The sequence below is a fragment of the Trichechus manatus genome, unplaced genomic scaffold (assembly GCF_000243295.1).
Source record: "Trichechus manatus latirostris isolate Lorelei unplaced genomic scaffold, TriManLat1.0 scaffold00080, whole genome shotgun sequence".
NCBI lineage: Eukaryota > Metazoa > Chordata > Mammalia > Sirenia > Trichechidae > Trichechus > Trichechus manatus.
In genome coordinates, this window is record NW_004444016.1 from 3,294,015 (window position 1) to 3,314,853 (window position 20,839).

Genomic DNA, 20,839 nt, shown 5'->3' on the forward strand with positions numbered 1-20,839 from the left:
TGCCTGTGCAGAAACACAGCCAACTCCACTACCAGAGGCTTTCCTTGCTATGAGAAACTGGGCCCCTCGAGAACATTCAGGACAGATTGCCAGGTTGGGGGGCTAACGCTGAAGCATGTCACCATGGCCTGAAGCGGAGATCCTGTCCTGGTGCTTCTCAGAGCCCTGCTCGCTGCAGAAACAGAGGCCTGGGGCTGAGCACCTCCATTTGTCTGAGGAGGGGGTCTCAGTCATAGTCCTGGTGCATGAGAGAAGGTGACATGCTGAGGTAGGAAGATAAAGCCCCACGCTCAAGAGAGCTGACCCGGAAGAAGATGCCCTCAGGGTGACCCCAGCTCCCCCCACTCACCTGGCCGTCCTCATACTGCTTGGTCAGCCAGCCTTTCTTGAAATTCAGCAGGTCGGGCTGAGGAAGAGAGAAAAAAGAACCATTCAGAGGAAAACATCATGGTGTTCAGGTTGTGGGAAAAGGGGCGCCTGAGAGGGCACACGTACGTTTCTGTCTGGATGTGGGGGGCACCAAGAAGGGGACCCTGGCCACCTGGATGCACCCACCACACACGTGTCTTGAGAGAGGAGGCGTGGGTGGCCTTGATGCCCTGAAGAGGAGAGATGGGCGCCCCGTGGGCAGCAGTGGCCACAGCTGCTCTCAAAGAAACCCCTCGCTGAGGCCTGCTGGTGCTGTGGGTATGACACACCAGGAGGCCGAGAAGAGTGGGGCTCAGGCAGAGAGAATAACTGAGCAGCTTCAATGAAGGGGAACATTGCAAGGATGTGTGAAGGGAGAATTAGAAGCTCTCTCGAAGAAGCCACAGGAAGACTGAGAGCTGACGCTGGAGGCAGAAGCTGCGCAGCAGGCGGGGGTGGCACAGCTCTGCCAAGACTTGGGCCTCCGACCCATCACGATGTTAGTCTCCCTCTCCCTATAGGAAGCAGCACCAAGAGAGCAGATAGCGGTGGGCTGTCTCCTCCCTGCCTCCCCTGTGCTGCACACCTCCTTCTGTTCCCAGATGCACAAGCCCAGCCCGCGGAGCAGCCACACAGGAGAAAGACTCGTCAGGCCCACTTGAGCCACCACCTGCTCTGCCCACATGTCCGTCGGAGCTGATGCCCCTGTCTGCCATGCGGTGCCTGTGTGAGGCCCTGTGTCCCACGAGACACGGACCAGCCTTCCTCTGGCCCCAGGTACTCTCTTTTTCTAGAGCCGTCTTCATCAGAAACTGGCTTTGACATCATTTTGCTCCAAGGACAGGGAGGCAGTTAGAAAGAATAGTTAAGAAATGGGAGGACAACAGCTAGCAACAGTGTTCTGGGGCCCTCTGCTGCAAACTCTTGAGCAAAAACCTAGGCTAAAGGAAAAACCAAGCCTCCTCCTGGTAAGAAGCCTTCCTGCCCCTGCTCTGTGGCCCTATGAAAGCCTGTTGCAGCTGGGAGCTGCTGGCCCTGGGCTGGGCAGAGGTCCACGGTGTGCCACTGTGCAGGCAGCAGAGAGAGGGCGGGGAGTGTGGTCAACAGGCTCCAGTCTCCTTAAGAGGCTGAAGGCAAAGCGGAGGGAACAGGCTTTCCTCCAAGGAAGCAGGGCTGTGCCCCAGGCCTCTGCCACCCTGCCCCGCTCTCACCGGATCTGCCATCTGACTGTGCTCTGCCTGACACACCTGCTACGGTGGAGGAAGGCGAAGGAAGAGCCCACATCCTCAACAAGTGAAATCTGGAGCAAAGACCTGCTTTCCGGCCTGTGGTGGAGACCCAGGGAGTGGCACAAAAGCTCCCAGTACAAACTGGCTCCTGCCTCCAAAACAGCACAAAGGCAAACAACAGAGTCCAGCAGAGGCTCCCTGCTGTTGTCCTGGCTTGGAGTCAGGATTCTCCTGTGGTGGCCAAGGTGGCTTTCCTCACAGCACACTTCTGCAGAGCTCAGGATACCTCCATGGGTCCCCCTGGCTATGCCAGGACCAGAAGAGGGAAAAGCAGTTTGGCCACTCTAGGGTCTGCTCCCGAGTCTCGTGAGCTGGCAGCTGGGCTAGGTGTGTGAAGTGGTGCTTGAAGCATGGACAGAGACAGACAGGGCCAGAGGGCAGAGAGGCAGGTGCATAGCTCCAAGGGCCCGGTGTGTGGGTGCCAGCTGGGCTCACCGTCATGGAGGGCTCCGTGGACCTCCTGTCCAGTGACTTGGCTCTTCGGTGTGGAGACAGGGGGGGAGCTGGCACGTCTAGGAGCGGGGCTGTAGGGGCTTCAGCAGTGAGGTCCTGTGGCAAAGAGCAGCGCTGGTCAGTGTAGCCCAAGCCTGGGGGACATCTGGTCCCAGGCTGGGGGCCTGCAGCAGCTTGGCCAGCGTGTGTCTAGGCAGGAGGCTCCACAAGGTACCCAGAGGGTGAGAAGAGGATGATCTGTCCAGGGTCACAGAGCAAGCCCGTGGCAGAGCTGGCACAAGGACCCAAGCCCTGGACTCTGGCAGTGCCCCCCCACCACATGCTGCAGGGTTCTGAAATCCCTCATCTTCAGAGCAGTCCTTCCCTTCAGATGCGCTCATCATCGTCACACCCCTGCTCCCCGCCCCAACCACTCCCAGCCTCTATCGTCTCAGTATCCCAGAAGGATCAACCTGGATTTGTGGCAGCGGACAGACAAGGATGTGAGCGGCTGGTGCATAGCCTGGTGGAGGCTATCTGTCCCCTGCACGTTGGTGCTTCGTACAAGGAAGAGAGAAGCCAGCGGAGGGAGGAGGAAAACCAGACAGGCAGGAGCTGCAGAAGAGGGTGGGCTGTCCAGGAGGAGGACAGCAGAGCTGACTCTCCCTTGTGGGTGAGTAGAGAAATGGGGGTATGGCTGCCCCTCAAAAGAAAGAGGAAGCAAGTTTTATTCAGCCTTATTGCTGGGGCCGCCTCAGAGAGGAAGAGAAGATTCTAGATACAACTTGGGATCTAAACCTCATTAGAACATACTTCTGCAAAAATGGATGAAGTTCTGGCATGAAGATGCAGAAGACAATCCCTGCCCTCAAGAGGTTCACTTGAGAAAAAGACCAGAGACAGAAACAAGTAACTATGAGACAATAAGGGGAGTCCAGCAGAAGCAGGACAGGTGGGCCATCCCAGGTGGGCCTGGAGGGGATTGGAGTAGCGAGATGGCTTGAGTCATGGGCTGGGCATGGCCTTGACAGCAAGGTAACAAGGGCCTTGAGAGCATGTAACGACCATGCCCTGAATGTCACCATGAAGCCCTGAAAGCTTACCCGCTTCCTGGGAAACACCCTCTTCTCGGTGCGGCCCTGGCGAGTGTCACTGGTTGGTGTGGGCCCAGCAGGCGCACTGGTCTCCATGTGCTCCGCCTTCTCAATGTCCAAGGCCTCAAACTTCTCAATCACCTGGGACCTCCTGCAGAAGAGGATGCAGAGGCTGCTGATGGAGATGGGGCTTCTCCAGTCCCCACATGGTCTGGCCTAGAGTTGAGGAGATGCTTCTTTGCTGACACCCTCACTCTGGCCAGCCCCAGCTGAGCCTCTCTGCACAACAGCCCCAAGTGGGCTTCAGGGCACACCGTGGAGGGCCCACCTCTGACCCTCCGCCCCCTCACTGCTAAGGGAGGGGTTACAAGGGTGCTGGCAGCATCTCAGGGGTGAGGCCATCCCCCGCCATACCTCTCCTTGCCCCTGCCCCGTAGCCCCCAGAGGCTGATGTGATCACACATGGACACTGCACAGCTGGTCACCCAGCACCCTCTCCTGACCACACCCACAGTCAAGAGGCCACCGCCACCTCAGAGGGGAAACAGCTTCAGTTCCCACTGCCATTCGTCAACAGACCATGATGCAGTCCCCACCCCTGGGCACCCAAAATTTAGCAAGAAAAAGGCCCATGAATTAAAACTATTTCTGCCAATAGTGAAAAGAATCAAAAACCAAATTAAAACAAAACAAAAAAAGCAGGTTGATTTCATGTGAAAAGGCTGGCGGCATCATCAGGTTGTCTACTGCTGGAGACGGAGCTGAGATGGGAGCGAAGCAGGCGGAGGAAGGACGAGTAACGTCACAGCGACACAGCAGGAGGAGGTGGAGAGGGACAAGACCTGGAAGAAAATAAGGCTGGAAAATGAATACACAGAAAAAGAACCGTTTTAAAAAATCAAATAATGGCAAACCAAAATCATTCGGAGAACTAAAGAAACAAAACCTGAGGTGATCGCAGGAAAGGGGAACCACCATCACGTACATCATGGTCTTGAGATCACCTCTGGGCAGCGGGGGCTGATGGGGGATGGAAGGAGGGACTGGCCTGGGGCCCGGTCCCACACTGGTGTCCCTCAACTGCCCAGGGGCTGGGGACTCAGCATCTGCTGGCGTAGCTCCTCATCAGACAGGCCTGCTCTCCAAGGGACACCTGGGCAGCGCAAGCACCAGCAGCAAGCTCTCTCCTGCACAACGCCTCATGGGGTGCCCACTATAGATGAGTGGCAAGACTTGAGGGAGGCAGAGTGAAGGGCCCATGGGCCCACGAGAGTAAAAACGAACTCTAAAGGGAAGATGAGAGGAAACGGGCTCAGATTCTGAGACCCCCCCACAAGAGGCCAGCTTTTTCTCAGGGAGGGTAAGCTTTAGTAAAACCTTCTCTCTTATTTTCATCAAGGAAGGCAAAACATTGAAGGGTAGAACTCAGAGCCTAAAGCAGGCTGACAGCTCTTCAGGATACAAGCAAGCAATCAATACAGCAGTGAGGTGGGGCGGGAGCAGGGAAAGGAGCCAGAGGATGGGATAGTGCAGGAAGCTAAGGAAGCTGCTAGAGTTCCTGCACCAGGGAAAAGCTCTGGCAGATGCTTTGGCTGGTTGGCCACATCCTGAACACTTTGGTGAGATGTGGAGAAGATTCCAGCATACTGAAAGGGCTCTGTGCTGCTTCTGTATGAGCCCCCTGACAGTGGTGCTCAGAAAAGCCCAGGAAAGCAGGGAGGCACTGCACAGTGAGACAAGTCACTTGCTGCAGGGCTGCAGAGAGGGAGAGGAGGGGAGGGGCACTTCCAACAGCCTCTACACGGGAGGTGCTCTGTCCACCAAGACCACAAGCTTGGGACAGTCAGCCATAAAATCCTGTCAAGAGGGAGTTACTAGCATGACTCCCTTGAGGCACTGCAAGCACAACAGCAAAGGCCTCACAGCTGGCCGTAGGCACGGGGACATGGCACTGTACCCCTGCCCCAGCCCAGCCTCCCTGGTTCTGGGACTCCTGTGGGGAGCTGGCCCTGCCTGTCAGTTACAAGCAGTTCCACCAGTACCACTGCTTGCCAATACAGAGCCATCAGCAGCGACTTGCTGCCCAAGAAACGACAGGCAGAGACCTGGTGAGAGTCTGAGCAGCCCAGCCAGCCGGGCTCATGTGCGATCAGAGAAACACTCGCTGTCTCGGCGGCCTAGCTCCTGGGCCATCTGGCTGAGCCACCATCCCTCAGGAAGGCCTCAGGAAGTGACAGCAGCCAATCAGAAGTCATCGGGGTCAATAAGAAAGTGACATGATGAGCTTAGTGCAGAGCTGCCGGGTTCCAGGGGTTCCAACACCAGTTAAAAATCCATTCCATGGTGGCAAAAAGCATGCAGGGAGCAAAGCCCCGAGATTTCATCTATCACAGGCCACTAGAAAGAACAATTCAAAATGGATGCTCCCGAGGAGCAGCCAAGCCAAGCAGGCACGTGTTGAATATTAATTCTTCGGCATGGCACTAAACCAGGACATGGCAACCCCACCCAGGAGCCCCTGCGGCACACAGCCCCCTGCCTGTCCCCTTGGGCTGTTGAGAGCTCCAGCAGGCCCCATGACTTATATCAATTGCTTAGAGGAACCCCTGGCCCCTGTCCTGGGCTGTTTCGTAGTAGCAGGAACTTCCAGCCAAGATCTGGCCAGGATCAACCAGTTTCAGCCCTGTGTGCAGGCTTCGGAGCTGCACACCAGTCACCCTACATCTGAGCCTTGGCTCTATGTCTCTAAAATGGCGGAGGTGGTGCCAGGTGCCAACCAGGGTGATGAGGAGCTATACACATGGCCAAAGCTCACACAGTGCCTTCCAGGCCCTCAGCAGCACTCAACTTCCTATTCCTCTCCCCAGGAGTGAGGCACGCTCTGCTCTCCTCTCTTTCAAGATAGACAACTCCGGACATAGCTCCTTGTTCTGGACCTCTGCTGACTTGTACACAAAACAAGGAGACTGCATCCCAGGACCCGTATGTCCTTTCCATCTGTGATGTCTGAAAGACTGGGTGAGCTGTGGACTGTAAGGGGGAGTAAGGAGAAAAGGAGCAGGGCAGAAATGCCCTCCAGCTAGCCTGCCTCTCAAGGGGATGGAGTCCCGCTGCCGTCACTCCTGTTCCTGATAGCCTGCACTGCTCTGCCCCTGGCTTCAGGCTGCGGTTGGGAAGATGTCTAGAGCTGAGGCCTAAGCATCTTTTTTGGACAGAGAACTTCTTTGGGAACCTAATAAAAACTAGAGATTCCCCCCCCCCAGAGAAATGTGCATACACACTCTCAAATAATTTCAAGGGTTCATGGACTTCCAGAAGCCTACCCACAGGCCATGGAAGAAGCCTGTCCCCAAGGTAAACAAAGAGAGGCAAAAGCCAGTTCACAAACCCAGGGTGGAAGCGCCTGTGTGAAGGGGCATTGTATCCTTTGGTCCTCAGAGATGGCCCCAAGTTCTCTCCAAGGAGGTTGGGGCCAGCAGAACAAGGGGTAGGGGACAGAGTGTTCCTCTTCTCAGATGGCACCCTCAGCCCCTGCCCTATGCCCAGCTGTCCAAACCCCAGCTATCCCCAGGAAGCTGCAGCTGTAGCCAGCCTCCTCCACTCAGCTAAACATGGGACAAGAGTGAGGCCCTGGCACTCAGCACACTTGCAGTCTACCCCAGCTCCTCCATGGCTCCCAAGGGGGCGAGTCCTCTGCCTTCATCTCCTTCAGAGCCTTTACTCACCCCTAGGCTATAAGGGCAGGGGAGCCCCTGTCACCACTCCACCTCCACGGTCATCTCAGGTTAGAAGCAGGCTGGGAAGGAAGGACCCCGTCCACAGGCCCAGGCAGCTGTGAATCCAGCCAGAAGTCCCTGAGGTCCCAGTACCAGAGGCACTAGAGGAAGCAGCTGGCACTAACCTAGGCCTCAGGGTGCTGAGAAACCCTACACTCTGGCTACTAGGGGCTAAGTTGGAGCCCTGGTGGTACAGTGGTTAAGAGCTTGGCTACTAACCAAAACGTGAGCAGTTCCAATTTACCAGCCGTTCCTTGGAAACTGTATGGGACAGTTCTACTCTGTCCTATAGGGTCGCTATGAGTCGGAATTGACTCAATGGCAACGGGTATATAGGTATAAGGGCTGAGTTGAGGGGGGAATTAGGGTGCAGGGCCAAAAGGGAAAGATCTTCCACACACTCTGAACCAAAACGGAAAACAAATGTGCCTCCTCAGGGAAGGTTTAGGAATTATGTGCATGTGTGTGGGGAATGTGTGTGAGTGAGAGAAAGGAGAGTGTGTGTGTGAGAGAGAGCAAGTGTGAGAGAAAGAAGAGTGTGTGTGCATGTGCATGGGGGAGAGTGCATGTATATAGAAAGACAGAAGGGGTGTGTGTGTGAGAGAGAGAAGTGGTATGCATGTGTGTGTGAGAAAGAAAGTATTGTGTGAGTGCATGGGGGAGAGTGTGTGCGTGTAAGGGAGAGGAGAGTGTGCCTAAGTGTGTGAGAGACAGGGTGAGAGTGAGAGAAATAAAGTGTGTGTGAGAGGATATCTGAGTGTGACAGAGAAGAAAGTGTGTGTGTGTGCGCGCGCGCGTATGGAAGTGTGTGTGAAAGGAAAATGTGTGTGTGAGTGTGAGAGAAAGAGAAGAAACTGTGTGTGTTCAAGAGGAGAAAGTGTGCGAGTGAGTGTATGTGTGTGGGGGAGAGAGGGAATGTGTGAGTGTGAATGTGCAAGGGAGAGAATGTAAGAGAGAAAGGAGAAAGTCTGTGAGTGTGTGTGAGAGAGAGGAGAAAAGTGTGTGTGTATATGAGTGGGAGGAGAGGGAGACTGTGAGACTGTGTATAAGTGCAAGGGAGAGTGTACGTGAGAGTAAAAGGAAAAAGTCTGTGCGTGTGAGAGAGGAGGAAGTGTGTGTGTATGAGAAATGTATGTGTGTATCTGGGGGAAGAGGGAGTGTGTGTGAGAGAAAGGAAAGTTTGTGAATGCATGTGTGAGAAAGGAGAAAGGGTGTGTGTGTGTGTGTGTGTGCGCGCATGCATGTGCACGTGTTCAGCCGTTTAATCCCCTCCTTACCTCCGCTCGTTTCCAAACAGACGGGCCACCTCTTCCCTGCCTGGGCTGTGGGCCCGAGTCCTACGCTCCAGCCGCCTTTTCTCCACCTGGAAGGCTTCTCGGTGGCTGATCCTGATGGCCTTAGGGATGTCGGCCAGGGTGGCATACTGCCTGCTGGCTTTAAAGGCAAAGGCGTGCCCCAGTCTCTCTGCTCCCCGCCCCCCAGCGCTGCCAGAGTCCAGGTGAGCAGGGGGCGGGCTGGCGGTGTCCAAGGAGTTGAGGGAGATGCTGCAGATCATGCGGCAGGTGGGTCGAGGACCTGGGGAAGGAAGGGGACGGCCAAGCTCCTGGGAGGACGATTTGGGGTAACTATACCTGTTGCTGGGGGTGCTGGGGCTGGGGGGAGAGAGCGGTGGGGGCAGCTGCTGCTCTTCAGCCTTCAAGTCCTGCTTTGTCTTCTCCAAGGAGAAGTAGCCGCTCTCCACCCGCACTTTGCGGCCACAGTCCATCTGCTCACTGCTCATGGTGCCCTCTTCTGCAAGATGGGAGTGGGGGTAGGGGGGTGGGGTGGAGGAGGGAGACACACACTCAGCTTGGCCCTGCTGCCACCTTGGTTTCTAAGGGTTTAAAAAAGTCCTCTTCAGGACCCCAGCAGGGCCGTCTCTCCATTTTCTACCCCCAAAGCCCACCAGTGTCAGAAGAGTTGCTGGCTGGGAATGAGATGTTTCACCCAGAAATAATGACCTCTCAGCAAACACCATGCCCAGCGGGCCTTTCCATTTGTTGAATTAGCTCTGGGGAGGGAAGGTCAGTGGAGTTTTGCAGGAATGAAACAGTAAATGCATGTTAGATATGGATGGGTGTGTGCTGAGGGGGAGTGGGGGACAACTTCCACTCAGCAAGCTGGGTTTCAGCCCAACTGTCACCTTACCATTAAGGATCTGGGCATGACATCAAAGGAAAAAGCCAGTCTGGGCCTCACTGGCCCTGAGGTGAGGGAGGCTGCGATGGAAATCACTGCTGTTCAGGCAACTCCAAGGCATGAGGCCAAGAAAGCTTGGTGATGCCACAGTTTCCTCCCAACACCCTCTCCCTCTGTTTTACCTGGGGGCCTGTGGCAGGCAGCGGTGGTGAGGAGAAGGACCAGACCTCCCTGACTATTATTCCCCTCAGAACAAGGGCTTCTAGGGTCCTCCCATGGAGGGTGGGGAGACTGGATTTCCTGCCTAAGAGAAACTTGGTCAGGAAAGCAGATACCCCTGGGAGAGAAGGCCAGAGGTCGCTCTGCCTAACAGGTGCACACACCTGGCTACACAGCATCTTTGATTTTCATACCCACTGCCTGAGACTGATGGGGCAGGTGCTGTGTTACCCCTTTACACAGAGGACTTGAAAGCTTGAGCCAGGACTCTTGGCCCAGCACCAGGCCAGGTCCTGTCTATAGAGCCTCAGGACACAGTGGGCAGTGGAGCCCTGGCCTCAGGACGTGGTGGGGCGGGGCTATGGCTGGGCTCGCCAGGCCCTGATGGCCCCACCTACCTTCTCTGCTCTCCAGCCCAGGTTCCCGCAGGGAGCTGGCAGCTGGAGGCTGGCTCTGGCCTGGACTCGGGGCTGGACTCAGGCTGCGTCCATCTGGCTGGTCCTTGGCCCTCATTTCTTCCTGCCAGAGGGTGGACTTGGTGGTGGGGACTTTCTCAGCACTGGGGATGCTGCTGCTGCTGGTGACAGCCATCTTGGCAGGCCCCGGCTCCTGAAAGGAGAGTGGGGTGGTCTGTGCTGGGCACAGGAGCACGTGCCTGCACCAGATCTCTCTCCCGGCTGCCCTGTGTTCAGCTCTGGGGATGTTAAGGTTCCCAGAGGACGCAAAGCTACGGGCCTACATAGAAGGAATGCACGTAGCTGGGCCTCCTTCTGATGGCACTGTGGCTTTGTCAGCTCTGCAGCCCAGCCAGCTCTCCAAAGGGCCTGGTCTTACTAGGCCTCAGTATACCTCTGGTAAATGCACAGAGGGAGACTCTGGGTTTCTTCTCAGAGCCATGTCACCAAACACGGGCAAGTTCTCCCTGTTCTCAAACCCAGACAGAGCTGTACAGCAATGCACTAGGCACCAATGTTGAACGACAGTGGGCTGCCCACAAGATGCCACTCTTAGACCTCTAGCATTCAAAAACACGATAAGGGGAGAGGAAAGAGAACACACACTCAGACACTACCTTCTGATCCTCAGGGTGATGCAAAGAAATGTGTTCACAAAGCACGCAAGCTGGGGCATCCCGGGGACCACCCACCCTCCATTTTGTAGTCCTAGGAAGTTAAAATGGAACACCTGGGTCACTGTGTGAAGGAACAAATCAAGAGATGCAAACCACACATCCCACTCAAATCTACTCACATACACACAAACACATACATGCACACACACATGCCCATGCCTGCCTGCATGTACCCACACAGGCTAGATCCCAGCCTGCAGCCCAGATAAGAACTGTGTCCCAAGTCAACAGAGCTGTTGTCGCCCTGTGGGAGTGGGCTCTCCCACAGACACAGGGGGTCCAACTCGGGAGCTGCAAAGAACCTTAATCCCGCACATCTGGAGCCCTGGCCCTGACACCTGCTCAGCCGGAGAAACAGCCCAGCCGAGGCGCCCTCTAGCTGCTGAATGGCTGTGGTCCCTCTCAAAGCATTGCACGGCTCAGTTCTCTTGCCAGAAATACAGAGGCCGATAGCAGACACTCACCCCCCGCCCCAACCCCCTGTACTGGTGACCAAACTTCATTTATGGAGACCCACCCTGACCCACCTCTGCCTTGGGGCCCTTGGCCAGGGTTGTATGTGACACAGCCTCTGTATAAGGGAGAGTGCGTGCATGTGTGGGTGTGCAGACACAGTACGACCACCAGGTGATGTACTTGCAGTGGCCAAGTGCCACTGTGCCGGGCTCAGGCAGCCACACTACTGTCCAGTCTCCCCAGCAGTCCTCTGGAGAAGATGCAGTGCCCTCACAGAGGCACAGTTCAGCCTAAGGGAGGGGTGTGCCCAAACTCCCACAGCTCGTGAGGGGTTGAGTGGTGCACTTCCTACAGCGTGGGCTCAGGACGGAGGGGTGCTGCTTTGGAGGTGGCATCCTCGAGGACCCTGGGGCCCCAGGTCCCACAATGCAAGAATTGGGCCTCTTGCTGGGTCCAGAAACTCCATTCACTTAGCACGGATCCCACAACTCACAGGATAAGGCTGGATGGCTCCTCCTACAAACAAACCCAGGCTTCCGTCTGCCCTCCCGCTTGGCCCACAGACAGAAGGTCCCCCAGAGAATGCTCATGCCAGAAAGCATTCACACGGTTCTCAGAAGACCCCTGAGACAGCATTCATGTGGCTCTCAGAAGCCAAGGGACGTGCATGGCAATGGCTTATCCTGACCACCTCCTGGGGGCTCCAGCAGAGCCAATTCCAGGGCCGCTGGGGCCTCAAATAGGCCGCTGACCCCTAGTCTCCCTGGTGGTGAGGTCCTCGGCTCCTGCACTCTGGGCTCCGGGGGCAGTCTTCCTCTGCCATGCCCTCTGTAACAGCCCAGTGTCTTCTGCTCCAGGGCCAGGCCAGGCCTGCTTGGTGGGTGGGGACTAAAGGGGGTGGGGAGCATGTCAAGTCTGCCCTGGTAAAGCAGTACTGGCTGAGCAGGGGACGGTGGGCTCAGAGCCCAGACCAGAAGAAGAGATGGAGTCGAGCCCGCGAGAGGAGGCCTGACTGCTGGCTGCTGATGCCCCATGCTACAGGTGAGAACGCCCAGGGCATACACCCCTCTTCCTCAGTCCTGGGGAGGGGTGGGCTAGCAGCAATCCCCAGGAGGGGGAGGGCATACCAGGTGTGAGGTCCAAGGGCACGTGATTGGAAGCACTGGAGATACACACGTTTCTCAACACCAAGCCCTGCAGACATCCTCCCTCCTGGCCCTGGGCTCCATGAGTAGCCCCCTTCCCAATCCCCACTGTGGAAAAGCCTCATCCCAAAGAAGATGGCCCTGAGGTGCAGCCCAGCCCAGCCCAACAGGGACTTCTTCCTCTCTCGACAACCCTGCTCCCTCCTGCCCGTGCCAGGTCTCATCAACGGGACAGTGGGAACAAAGCCACTCTTTCGTCCTAGGGAAGGGGAGAGGAGAGCAGAGCCCAGGCTCTGGGTAAAGAGGCTCTTTCCCTTCAAAGAGAGTGTGTGTGGAGGGTCAGATGGCCTGGAAGGCCCAGATGTGTGCGTGGCATAACAGAAAGGGCCTGGGGCCAGGCCAGGTTGCATGGTGCTGCCTTCTCTCCTCATACTGCCCTCATTATGGTGGGGAGGGTACTGCTGAGAGGAAGCAGTGGAGGTGCTAGGCTTTCTGTGGGCTCCGTCCTGCACGACCTGGATGGCCTGTGGCTGTGGACACCACAGGGAGCCTGTTGTGCACCAGGGCTGCTCAGATGGGGTTCAAAGCAGGAGAGGGCACAGGGGCAGAGTCAGGCCCCATCAGAGGCCCCCCTCTGCAGGGGAACCACAGGAGGTCTTCCTCTCCACTTCTTGTGTGAAGATGGGAGGTCTCTACCCTGGAGCAGGGTACAGCACCCAAGCAGAAAACAAGACTGCAGAAGGAGAGGCCCTGGGCGGGCCCCAGGGCAGGGCACTTGGGCCAGAGGGACCCTCCTGGTACCGAGAGCTGGGCGTGTCTCACAGCCCCTGAAGAAAGGCAGGCAGAAGTGAGAATGGAGAGCCTGGTGGGCTGTGGAGATGGGAAAGCCAGCCCGGAGAGGGTAGGAGGGTATGAGGGCTGGGCAAACGAGATGCCAGGCCTGCACACCTGCTCAGGGAACATGGCCGCCAGCCTCGCCTGACCCCTGCCCTGGTCACACCTAGATGACTTTTTTTTTCCGCTGGAAGCTTCAGGTGCCAGCATAGAGCCCTTCCTGCTGAGAGCTTAACAGGGCTGAGGAAGGGGCTCCCTTGGGCTTCTGAGGTTCCAGAGTGGGCCAGGCCTGCCCTCTCCCAGCCTTGGGCTCTGTAGGGGTGCTCCTGTCACTCTGGACCCAGGCCTCCCGCCGAAGGTGGTCTGCTCCCCCAGAGCCCCTTGGACTGTCATCATTGTCCCTCGTCTGTGACGTCCCCACAGTAGCAGTCCCCTCATACTTGACCTGACCCACCAAGGCCCGCAGTTTCCCTGTGACACCCTTCTTCAAGGGGACTCTCAGCCCTGTGCTAAACTGAGTTCCTGGAGGGCAGAGGTGGAGGCCAACAGGGCACAGCAGCAGGGGAAGCCTCAGGTCCTCGGCTGGTGTGGTCAGAAGCTCTCCTGGGCCATATGGAACTTGGAGAAGGGGCCACAGAGGGGCTGTGAGGCCATGCCTCCAGAGGGCCCTGAGGCTTTCAGCCTCTGACACTCCCACCCTAGCGCTCCAGGATGCCCTCAGCACCAGGCGCACAGAGGAGGCTGGCCTAGACCCCAGTGCAGCTGTATCCTCCCGACTCCCCTGGGGGTCCCCACATTGCCATCCTGACACTGACCCACAGAGGTAGACCCTGATGTAGAGTACAAGCCCCACCCCACTTTGCAGAGGCCCCTGAAAAGTATCCACAGCTGCTGGGCACAGTGGCCTCAAACGTGACACACCTGAGACCAAGGGGCAGAGGAAGCAGAGGACCTGCCCAGGGCCTCTATGGGGGTTCGGGAGAGGGCCAAGACGTGTTGGCTGGATTAACAGACCCCAAGCTTCCTGGGTCTAAGAAGCCCTCAGGGAAGTGGGTGACATTTTTGCCCTGGGATCATGCTGGTTCCGGGTACCAACCCATGGCTCAGTGACCAAAAGGTAAAGTCAACATGAGAAGTATTTAGGGGGTGATGTCACATGGGAGGGGCTGCCACGGAGCAAGGACAATCACCAAATCCCCTGGTCTGGCCCAACGTGTCCTCTGCACGTGGAGTTACTTTATTTGGAGTCAGATGCTCTGCTCCCACACCGTTTCCAAGGCATCACCATGGAAATGCTGCATAACCCTAAATGCTGCTATTCTGCCTGAGATTTTTTTCTCTCAAACCAAGCAGCTTTGGGGGATTTGTGTGATTAACTGCTGCTCCCAGCACAGAAGTCCCATTTTCAGTCTCCAGGAATGACTCCGACTGCATTTTTGCCAACTGCCTGCCAGAGACACACACTGTTCAGGGATGCTGTCATGGGTGTACGCTGGGACTCCTCGGCGAGGGACGGATGGAGGGTGGGCTGAGGCAGGGCATCTGCAGGGAGTCCCTAATGGGCGTGGAGGGAAGGGGGGGCAGGCGAGCATAGCTCATGGGTCCCGCCCACCCCAACCTCTGCACATAGCAGGCAGACAGCAGCCAGGAGAGCTGTGGAGACTCCACGGCAGGCCCCACTCTCCTCCACCCTGCTGTGAGCTCAGGTAACAGCAGTGCCCAGGGGAGAAGGTGGCACAGAGCCCAGGAAAGGACACTGGCACCTGGCAGGCTCGATCCTCCTTTTCATGCTGTACTAACTCTGTTACTTGGATACCAAACCTCCCCCCTGCCCCATTTTGCAGAACAGGAAACTGAGGCTCAGAAAGGTGAGATCACTCCAGCGGGGTCCCAGAAGCATGGGGGGTGTGGCAGGGAGGTGCAGAACACTTTCAGGCACCCTGAGCCCTGGCAGATTGGCCAAGAGGAGGAAGGAGGAGGGGTGACACTCGGGGCCTTTGGGGAAGAACTGGACCTGGCGGCATGACCTCCGCCACCCCTACTCTGGCCACACAAGAGACGTGTGTGTGTGCACGCACACACACAGAAATCAAGGCCACTGCCAGCGTTTACCATTTATGGTCAAAGCCCAGAGCACAGCAGGGTCCCCTGAGACCCCCTCATTCAACCAGGATGCTCTGGGATACTTCCCCATGCCCCTCCTCAGCCTGCCACCTGCAGGGTCAACCCTGAGGAAAGTGGAGGGGCTAGTTCTTTCCTGTACAGTGGCTACACGGGCATCTGTGTGCCGCATGCAGCTCCTCCCCGTGCATCCTCTCCCCAGGCCAGGGGAAACTGCTGGCACACGTCGTGCTGCTCAGCACCTGCCTTCTGGCTGGAAGCCCCACCACAGCCCTGAGAACACCCAGCAGGTACTCCATCCCCACGACGTCAAGAAGAGGGACGTGGGGTTATGGCCCTCACTGCCCTCACCCCCCGTTCTAGGCTGGGTTCTGAGGCCCCTGACCTCCAGGGCACTCTCCGTTCTCCCCAGCCCACCAAGGGTGCACCCAGTAAATCAAGCACGTACCTGTGGTGTGGGTGGCTCCACTTTTCGTTTCTTCTTCTGGTTCTGCTTGTTGGTCCGGGGGTAGACCATAAGCATCTCTAGCCATCTGGGGAGAGAGGGGAGGGGCACCCAGTGAGACCCTTGCTCTCAGGGACCATGGCTGTGGCCCTACAGGGGCAGCCTGTCACTAGGCCCTATGCTCTGCCTACCCGGTAGCCAGAACTCTGAATCTTGCCTGCCTGCTTGAAAAGCACTGTCCTTGGTAAGAGTCTGCCACTGCCGGGCAGGCTGGGCCAACAGAGCAGGCCACAAAAGCACACATGGGGCCCAGGGTCGGACGTCGACCCTGCGATGACCACGGTGCCAGTAAGGGGCTCCGCAGGCCCTGCACAACTCGGGCCAAGGGCAGGCTGACCACAGGCCCACGAAGCTCAGTGCACATTACTGTTCCCCTTAACAGTCCTGTCCTCAGAGGTGACATTCAGCTGTAAGCCCCCCTCCCAGACTGGACCTGGCAGGTGTGCAGATGGGCTGGGCTTGGAGCTGGGTGGGGCTGTCCTGAGGCAGATGCCTGTCCTGTGCAGGAATCCAGGAGTCATGCCACCAAAGACCCCTGCAGCAGGTCACCTGGGTGGCTGAGCAGCTGACCTTCCAGCTCACTGCTGTGCCCTGGAGAGGGGAGCATATGGGCCTGCAGCCAGAGGCTTGGATTCTAGCTAGGGCTCTGCTGTGTCCGCCAACAGCCTTGACAGCCCTACCCCTCTGGCCCCTGACTTTCCTTCTGAAACCTGGGGCTGCAACATCCACTGTACAGAGTTTTACAGTGGACAGAGACTCGAGGTTCATAACAGTCCTGCTTGGTTGGTAGAGGGGCAGGAAGAGGGAAGCCCAAGCCCACCTGCTCTGAGGTCCTGTGCTTTGGCCCTGGGCCCTGGGGGTAAAAGGGCTGTGCTCTCTCCAGTGGGAAGGTACTGCCAGAGATGTCTGGCCAAATCTTTAGGCAGTACTTGGTCTACACTGGCCCCACTGTTGCCTGTAGTGAGGACCTGCTGATGGGACAGAGGCCGGCAGTCCCAGTGAGTCTGCATAGAGTGGCCGTACTGACTCAACCATATGATACTAAGCTGAGGGCAGTGAGGGAGCATGCTTTTAGCATGAGAAGTACTGCTTTAATTTGGGGTAGCTGCAGGCAGGGAGGAAGGCCAGGTCATAGTCAGAGTCTTCTAGGTAAGCTGTGACAGTTGGTGGTGGTGAAGCTGGGTTTGGGTACAAGGATCCTATGGACCAAGGGGCCACCTGCAACCTAGCAAGGCCCTTACCAAGTAGCTCTTGATTTGCTGACAATGAACCAATGCCCGCGCCCATCAGAGCCTGAGCCATAGGCCCACAGGCCCCTCTCCACAGGCCCAAGAGGCAAGAAAGGACTCCAAGGATCTGTGCCTGCACAAGGTCCCTTTAAAGCTTTACCCAGGAGGGGAGACTCCCACAAAAACGGGAACTCACTTGCATAGGCCCAGGTGCTTCCCGGCTGGGCACGTCCGCAGGCCTCACGGCTTAGGCCGTGAGGGAACAGGAGAGTCTAGGGTGATCAGGCCACATGGAGGGGGCATCCAGGGCCACACAGTAGGACAACGAGTGCCTGGTGCTGCTCCCAGGCTTGTGTTCATCCCATAATTGCCTGCACCAGCCGTGGGCCTGGACCCGGCCCCCCAGTCCCTGGAGACTCGAGGAGCAGATATGCCCTCGGGGCTGTACTGGTGCCGAGGGGAGCGTCTGAGTCCTCCCAGGGGAGGTGTCCTCAGGGGGCAGCAGGCACCTGTCTCTGCACATTGCGGAGGGAGCTGGAATCTGAGAGGCCCAGGCACAGGAAAGGGTGGTGGGCCGTGTCCTCTGCACTCAGATTTCTCACAGGACCAGCTGGAAGCATGTGACATTACCCTGATGTGTTAGAAATGTTAACCAAGTAAATTCAGTACAAAGGAGCAGACGGGCTGAATGTGGACGTGGGATTGGGGCAGTGGACACAGCTCGGGCAGGCTCTCCAATTCTGGGAGGCAGAGCCATGGTGAGTGAGTTTGTGGGGGGTGGGCAATGCTGAAAGGCAGGGGCGTGGAGAGGAAAGAACTCCTAGACCCCACCCCAGGAAGAGCACAGAAGGGGCAACCCTGGCCAGCCCTTAATGGACTCTAAAGGAGCTGTGTGACATGGTGCAATGTGGTGGCCCCATCAGCCTAGGAGCCCCTCCATGCTCCCCATCCAGCTCTGAGTGGCCCATTCAACTGCCTCTGGACCTCCCCTGTTCTCCTGAAAGAGGGTTGGGCTAGACTCACCGAAGGGCTCCCTGCCCCACATCTGACTGGTGGGAACGGCTGGCACTGCCTCAGGGGCCTGGCTTTGACGTGGAGCTGGACTGACCATGTGACCAAAGCCTCAGACCTGTCATGGGCCCTAGAGCTCAGGGGGGAGGTTACTGGGCAAAGGAGTGAGACCCAGCGGAGGCCATGGAGGACAAGGGAAGGGCTCCATCTGGGAAGGCTAGAAACAGAGGACGGAGAGGATACAGGCAGAAGCATCTGTCCCCCGGGAGAATGTGCTCCACCTGACTCCCTGACAGAGGCCAAGTGTCCTAGGGTGACAAGAGGGCTACAGGGGCCCAGGGTACAAGACTTTGCCCACTGGACAGGAAAGAATGAGGCGTGGCCATGGCATAAGCCTCTGGCCTGGGACTGCCCAGCCACATGCAGGACCCCGGGCCCCCAGTGTCCAGAACGTCTCCCAGTGCTCTCATCTGCCTGACTGCGTGGAGGATGGCAGGCCCGTGTGTGCAGGCAAACAGGATCATGCAGATACAACCACGGCAGGTGCTTCAGGGCCCTGGACCAAGGACCCCGACCTGCCCCAAACCCCTGAAGGGCAGGACTCAGGCTGTCTGCCACAGGACCACCCACAGGATGAACGCCACCACTCACTCTCCCAACACCACGCATCACCTTCACACACACTGTTGATGTGCTAAGGAAAAAGGCAAAAGTGGAAGGGAGGGTGGGTCCCATGTCTGTCCTGGCGACCAGGTGCAGGTGACACACATTAAGGGAAGAAAACAACGACCGTTCTGGATCAGCACATAGCCGTGTTGTGCTGGTGCCAACGTGGAGCCTGGCCTGAGAGCGTGTGGGCAGCCAGCACCCATCCCAGCAGAGTGGGCACACTAACCCGCTAATAATCTCCTTGTTCTCAGCCCGGATGAAGTGCTCCTTCTCGGGTGTCAGGATGCACAAAGAGAACTTCTGGCCAGTCCGGCCCTCCCCGTCTACCACGTCCGTGCACTGGTTCATGTTGATGGTGCCCTGGGGAAGGGTGGTAGGCTGCAGGGAAAAGGGGACAGAGTCACTCAGAGGCAAGCTCCATGGCTACAGAATGAGGTGGCATTCACTGCCTCCAACCTAGGCTACTTCTGACCACTGCCACCTCTCCAAAGGCCCCAGAACTTCTCCTGGTCGCTTGGTACCTACCCATGGTAATATAGTATAGTCAGGCTAAGTGTCTCCCCAGGACTCGCATCTCTACTTCTTGCCCTCCAATCCCCAGGGAGGAGGAAGGACAAGGGCTTGGCTTTCTCTAGAGGACGTTATTTCCTTGTTGGAGGACGGAGCTGGGGAGAGACAGGAGGGGATGGCTCCATGAGGACAGCTGGGAGAAGAGAGGCAGCCAGAGTCTGGTCTCACTAGAGAGCAGTAAGACAAGGCTCCAGAAGAGCTGGCTTTAAAATAACCAGGATATTTTTAGAGGCAAGGAGAGGCCAGAGAGAAGCTGCATCCGTGAGAGCATGCTATGGGGCTGGGCAGGAAAGGCCATGACATCCATAAATTCTCTCAAGGCAGGCCAAAGAGCTCGCAGAGGGCTGTGGTTGAGGGGGTGGGGGATGGGGGGAGATGGGACGGGACACATGGCACCTACCCAGAAACAACCTTTTTTCTGACAGCAAAAACTCTTAGACAATGAAATGAGGTACAGGAAATGAAAAACAAGGAAAGAAGGCTTTAAGGAATTCCTGCTGAGGCAAAGGTGAGGCGGGAGGACCTTTTTAGATGATTTTTTTAGCATCCTCTGGCCTTGTGCTTTTCCTCCCAAACATAACGAGGCCTTCTGGAAGGAGGCACTGTAGACTGGGCGGTAGGGTGCACAGAGCAAACAGGTCTTCACGGTTACCACGAGTCAGGAGTTCCTTCCCAGCAGGTGAGGGAAGTGCTTTCCTTAACGCCTTCACTGATGATGGTCCCACTACCCGGGTGGGTGGCCAAGGTGTGGGGAGGAGGCCCCAGGAAGGGGCAGGCTCCCGTTTCCAGCCCACCTTTGATCCACCTCCAGCTTCTCCACTGATCCCACTGAGGAGCCTCAGCCCTGAGCACAGGGGTGCTCACTAAGTCCAGCATAAGAGGCGAACGGCTGCTGCCTCAGTGTAGTCCAGTTAGGAGACCCTCCCCAACCACGAGCTTCTTACCTGCTGCACTGGGAAGAGGCCTGTCCTGGCATTAGCACATGGGTTCTGGTGCTGACTCTGAGCTCCTGCCAGCCACCTCTGCCCCTGGAGGGGCTGGGTCCCTGGGGCCACTCCTGACATGGCGGTGGGCCTGCCACTCTCTTCCCCACAGGAGGAAAAAGGAATCGGCTTTCCGGCTCCAAGAAGCCTGTACTCATGGGGCTCTGAGCTCAGCCCATCTTTCCCAGGCCAGCTCAGAAGTGTGGAGGCACAGCAGGAGGCAAGGCCACTGGCTCACAGAGACTGGGTGTCTGTCTGTCTGCCTCTGACCTTCAGTGGGCAGAGTGTGCACCCTCAATGATGTGTTCAAGGGATGTCCTGCTTCAGAACTGACCCCGGTGGGGACGTGAGCCACATCCATAAGTCCAGCGCTTTCCAAAGACTAGACACCCTTGTGGATTTCTCTACTGGCATTCTTGGAAGGCTCTTGGGTGGGAGTTAGGAAAGGGAGTTGGGTAGGGCTATCCCACAACCAGGCAGAGGGGGGTTCCTCAGGTGAGCCGTGGGCAAGGCTGTGGCCTTACACCAGTGTTTACTTTAGGCCAGGAGGGTTGGACGAAAGTCCCCGCCTGCCCGTGACTGGGGGAGACCACACAGGGCCTGGTCCCTCTCACAGATCAGCACTATTCCCACACACAAGGAAGTGCACCTTCTAGCCAAGGCTGGGGTCTGGTAAGGGAGTGCCCAACATTCCCAACTCTCTGTTCAGCTCCATTTACTTGATTCTACAGAAATTCCAATTCCTCCGTGCCCCTGTTCTCCAGCATTATGCAAATGCCCTGCCTGGA

The 20,839-nt window shown here is 57.2% G+C and overlaps 1 protein-coding gene across 4 annotated transcripts in view; it reads right to left on the reverse strand.

The window, feature by feature from the left end:
- Nucleotides 1-20,839, reverse strand: part of MPRIP (myosin phosphatase Rho interacting protein) — a 201,253-nt gene that overhangs the window by 39,677 nt on the left and 140,737 nt on the right. For 3 of the 4 annotated variants that reach the window (XM_023735558.1, XM_023735557.1, XM_023735559.1), the window contains exons 4-10: nucleotides 18,725-18,876; nucleotides 15,533-15,617; nucleotides 9,795-10,005; nucleotides 8,277-8,574; nucleotides 3,233-3,374; nucleotides 2,133-2,246; nucleotides 350-406 (exon numbers count right to left, since the gene is read on the reverse strand). In XM_023735558.1, the coding sequence (XP_023591326.1) occupies nucleotides 350-406; nucleotides 2,133-2,246; nucleotides 3,233-3,374; nucleotides 8,277-8,574; nucleotides 9,795-10,005; nucleotides 15,533-15,617; nucleotides 18,725-18,876 (1,059 nt within the window). Of the gene's footprint in view, nucleotides 1-349; nucleotides 407-2,132; nucleotides 2,247-3,232; nucleotides 3,375-8,276; nucleotides 8,575-8,630; nucleotides 8,791-9,794; nucleotides 10,006-15,532; nucleotides 15,618-18,724; nucleotides 18,877-20,839 lie in introns of all 4 variants that reach the window. The other variant, XM_004381019.2, reaches the window with a different exon arrangement.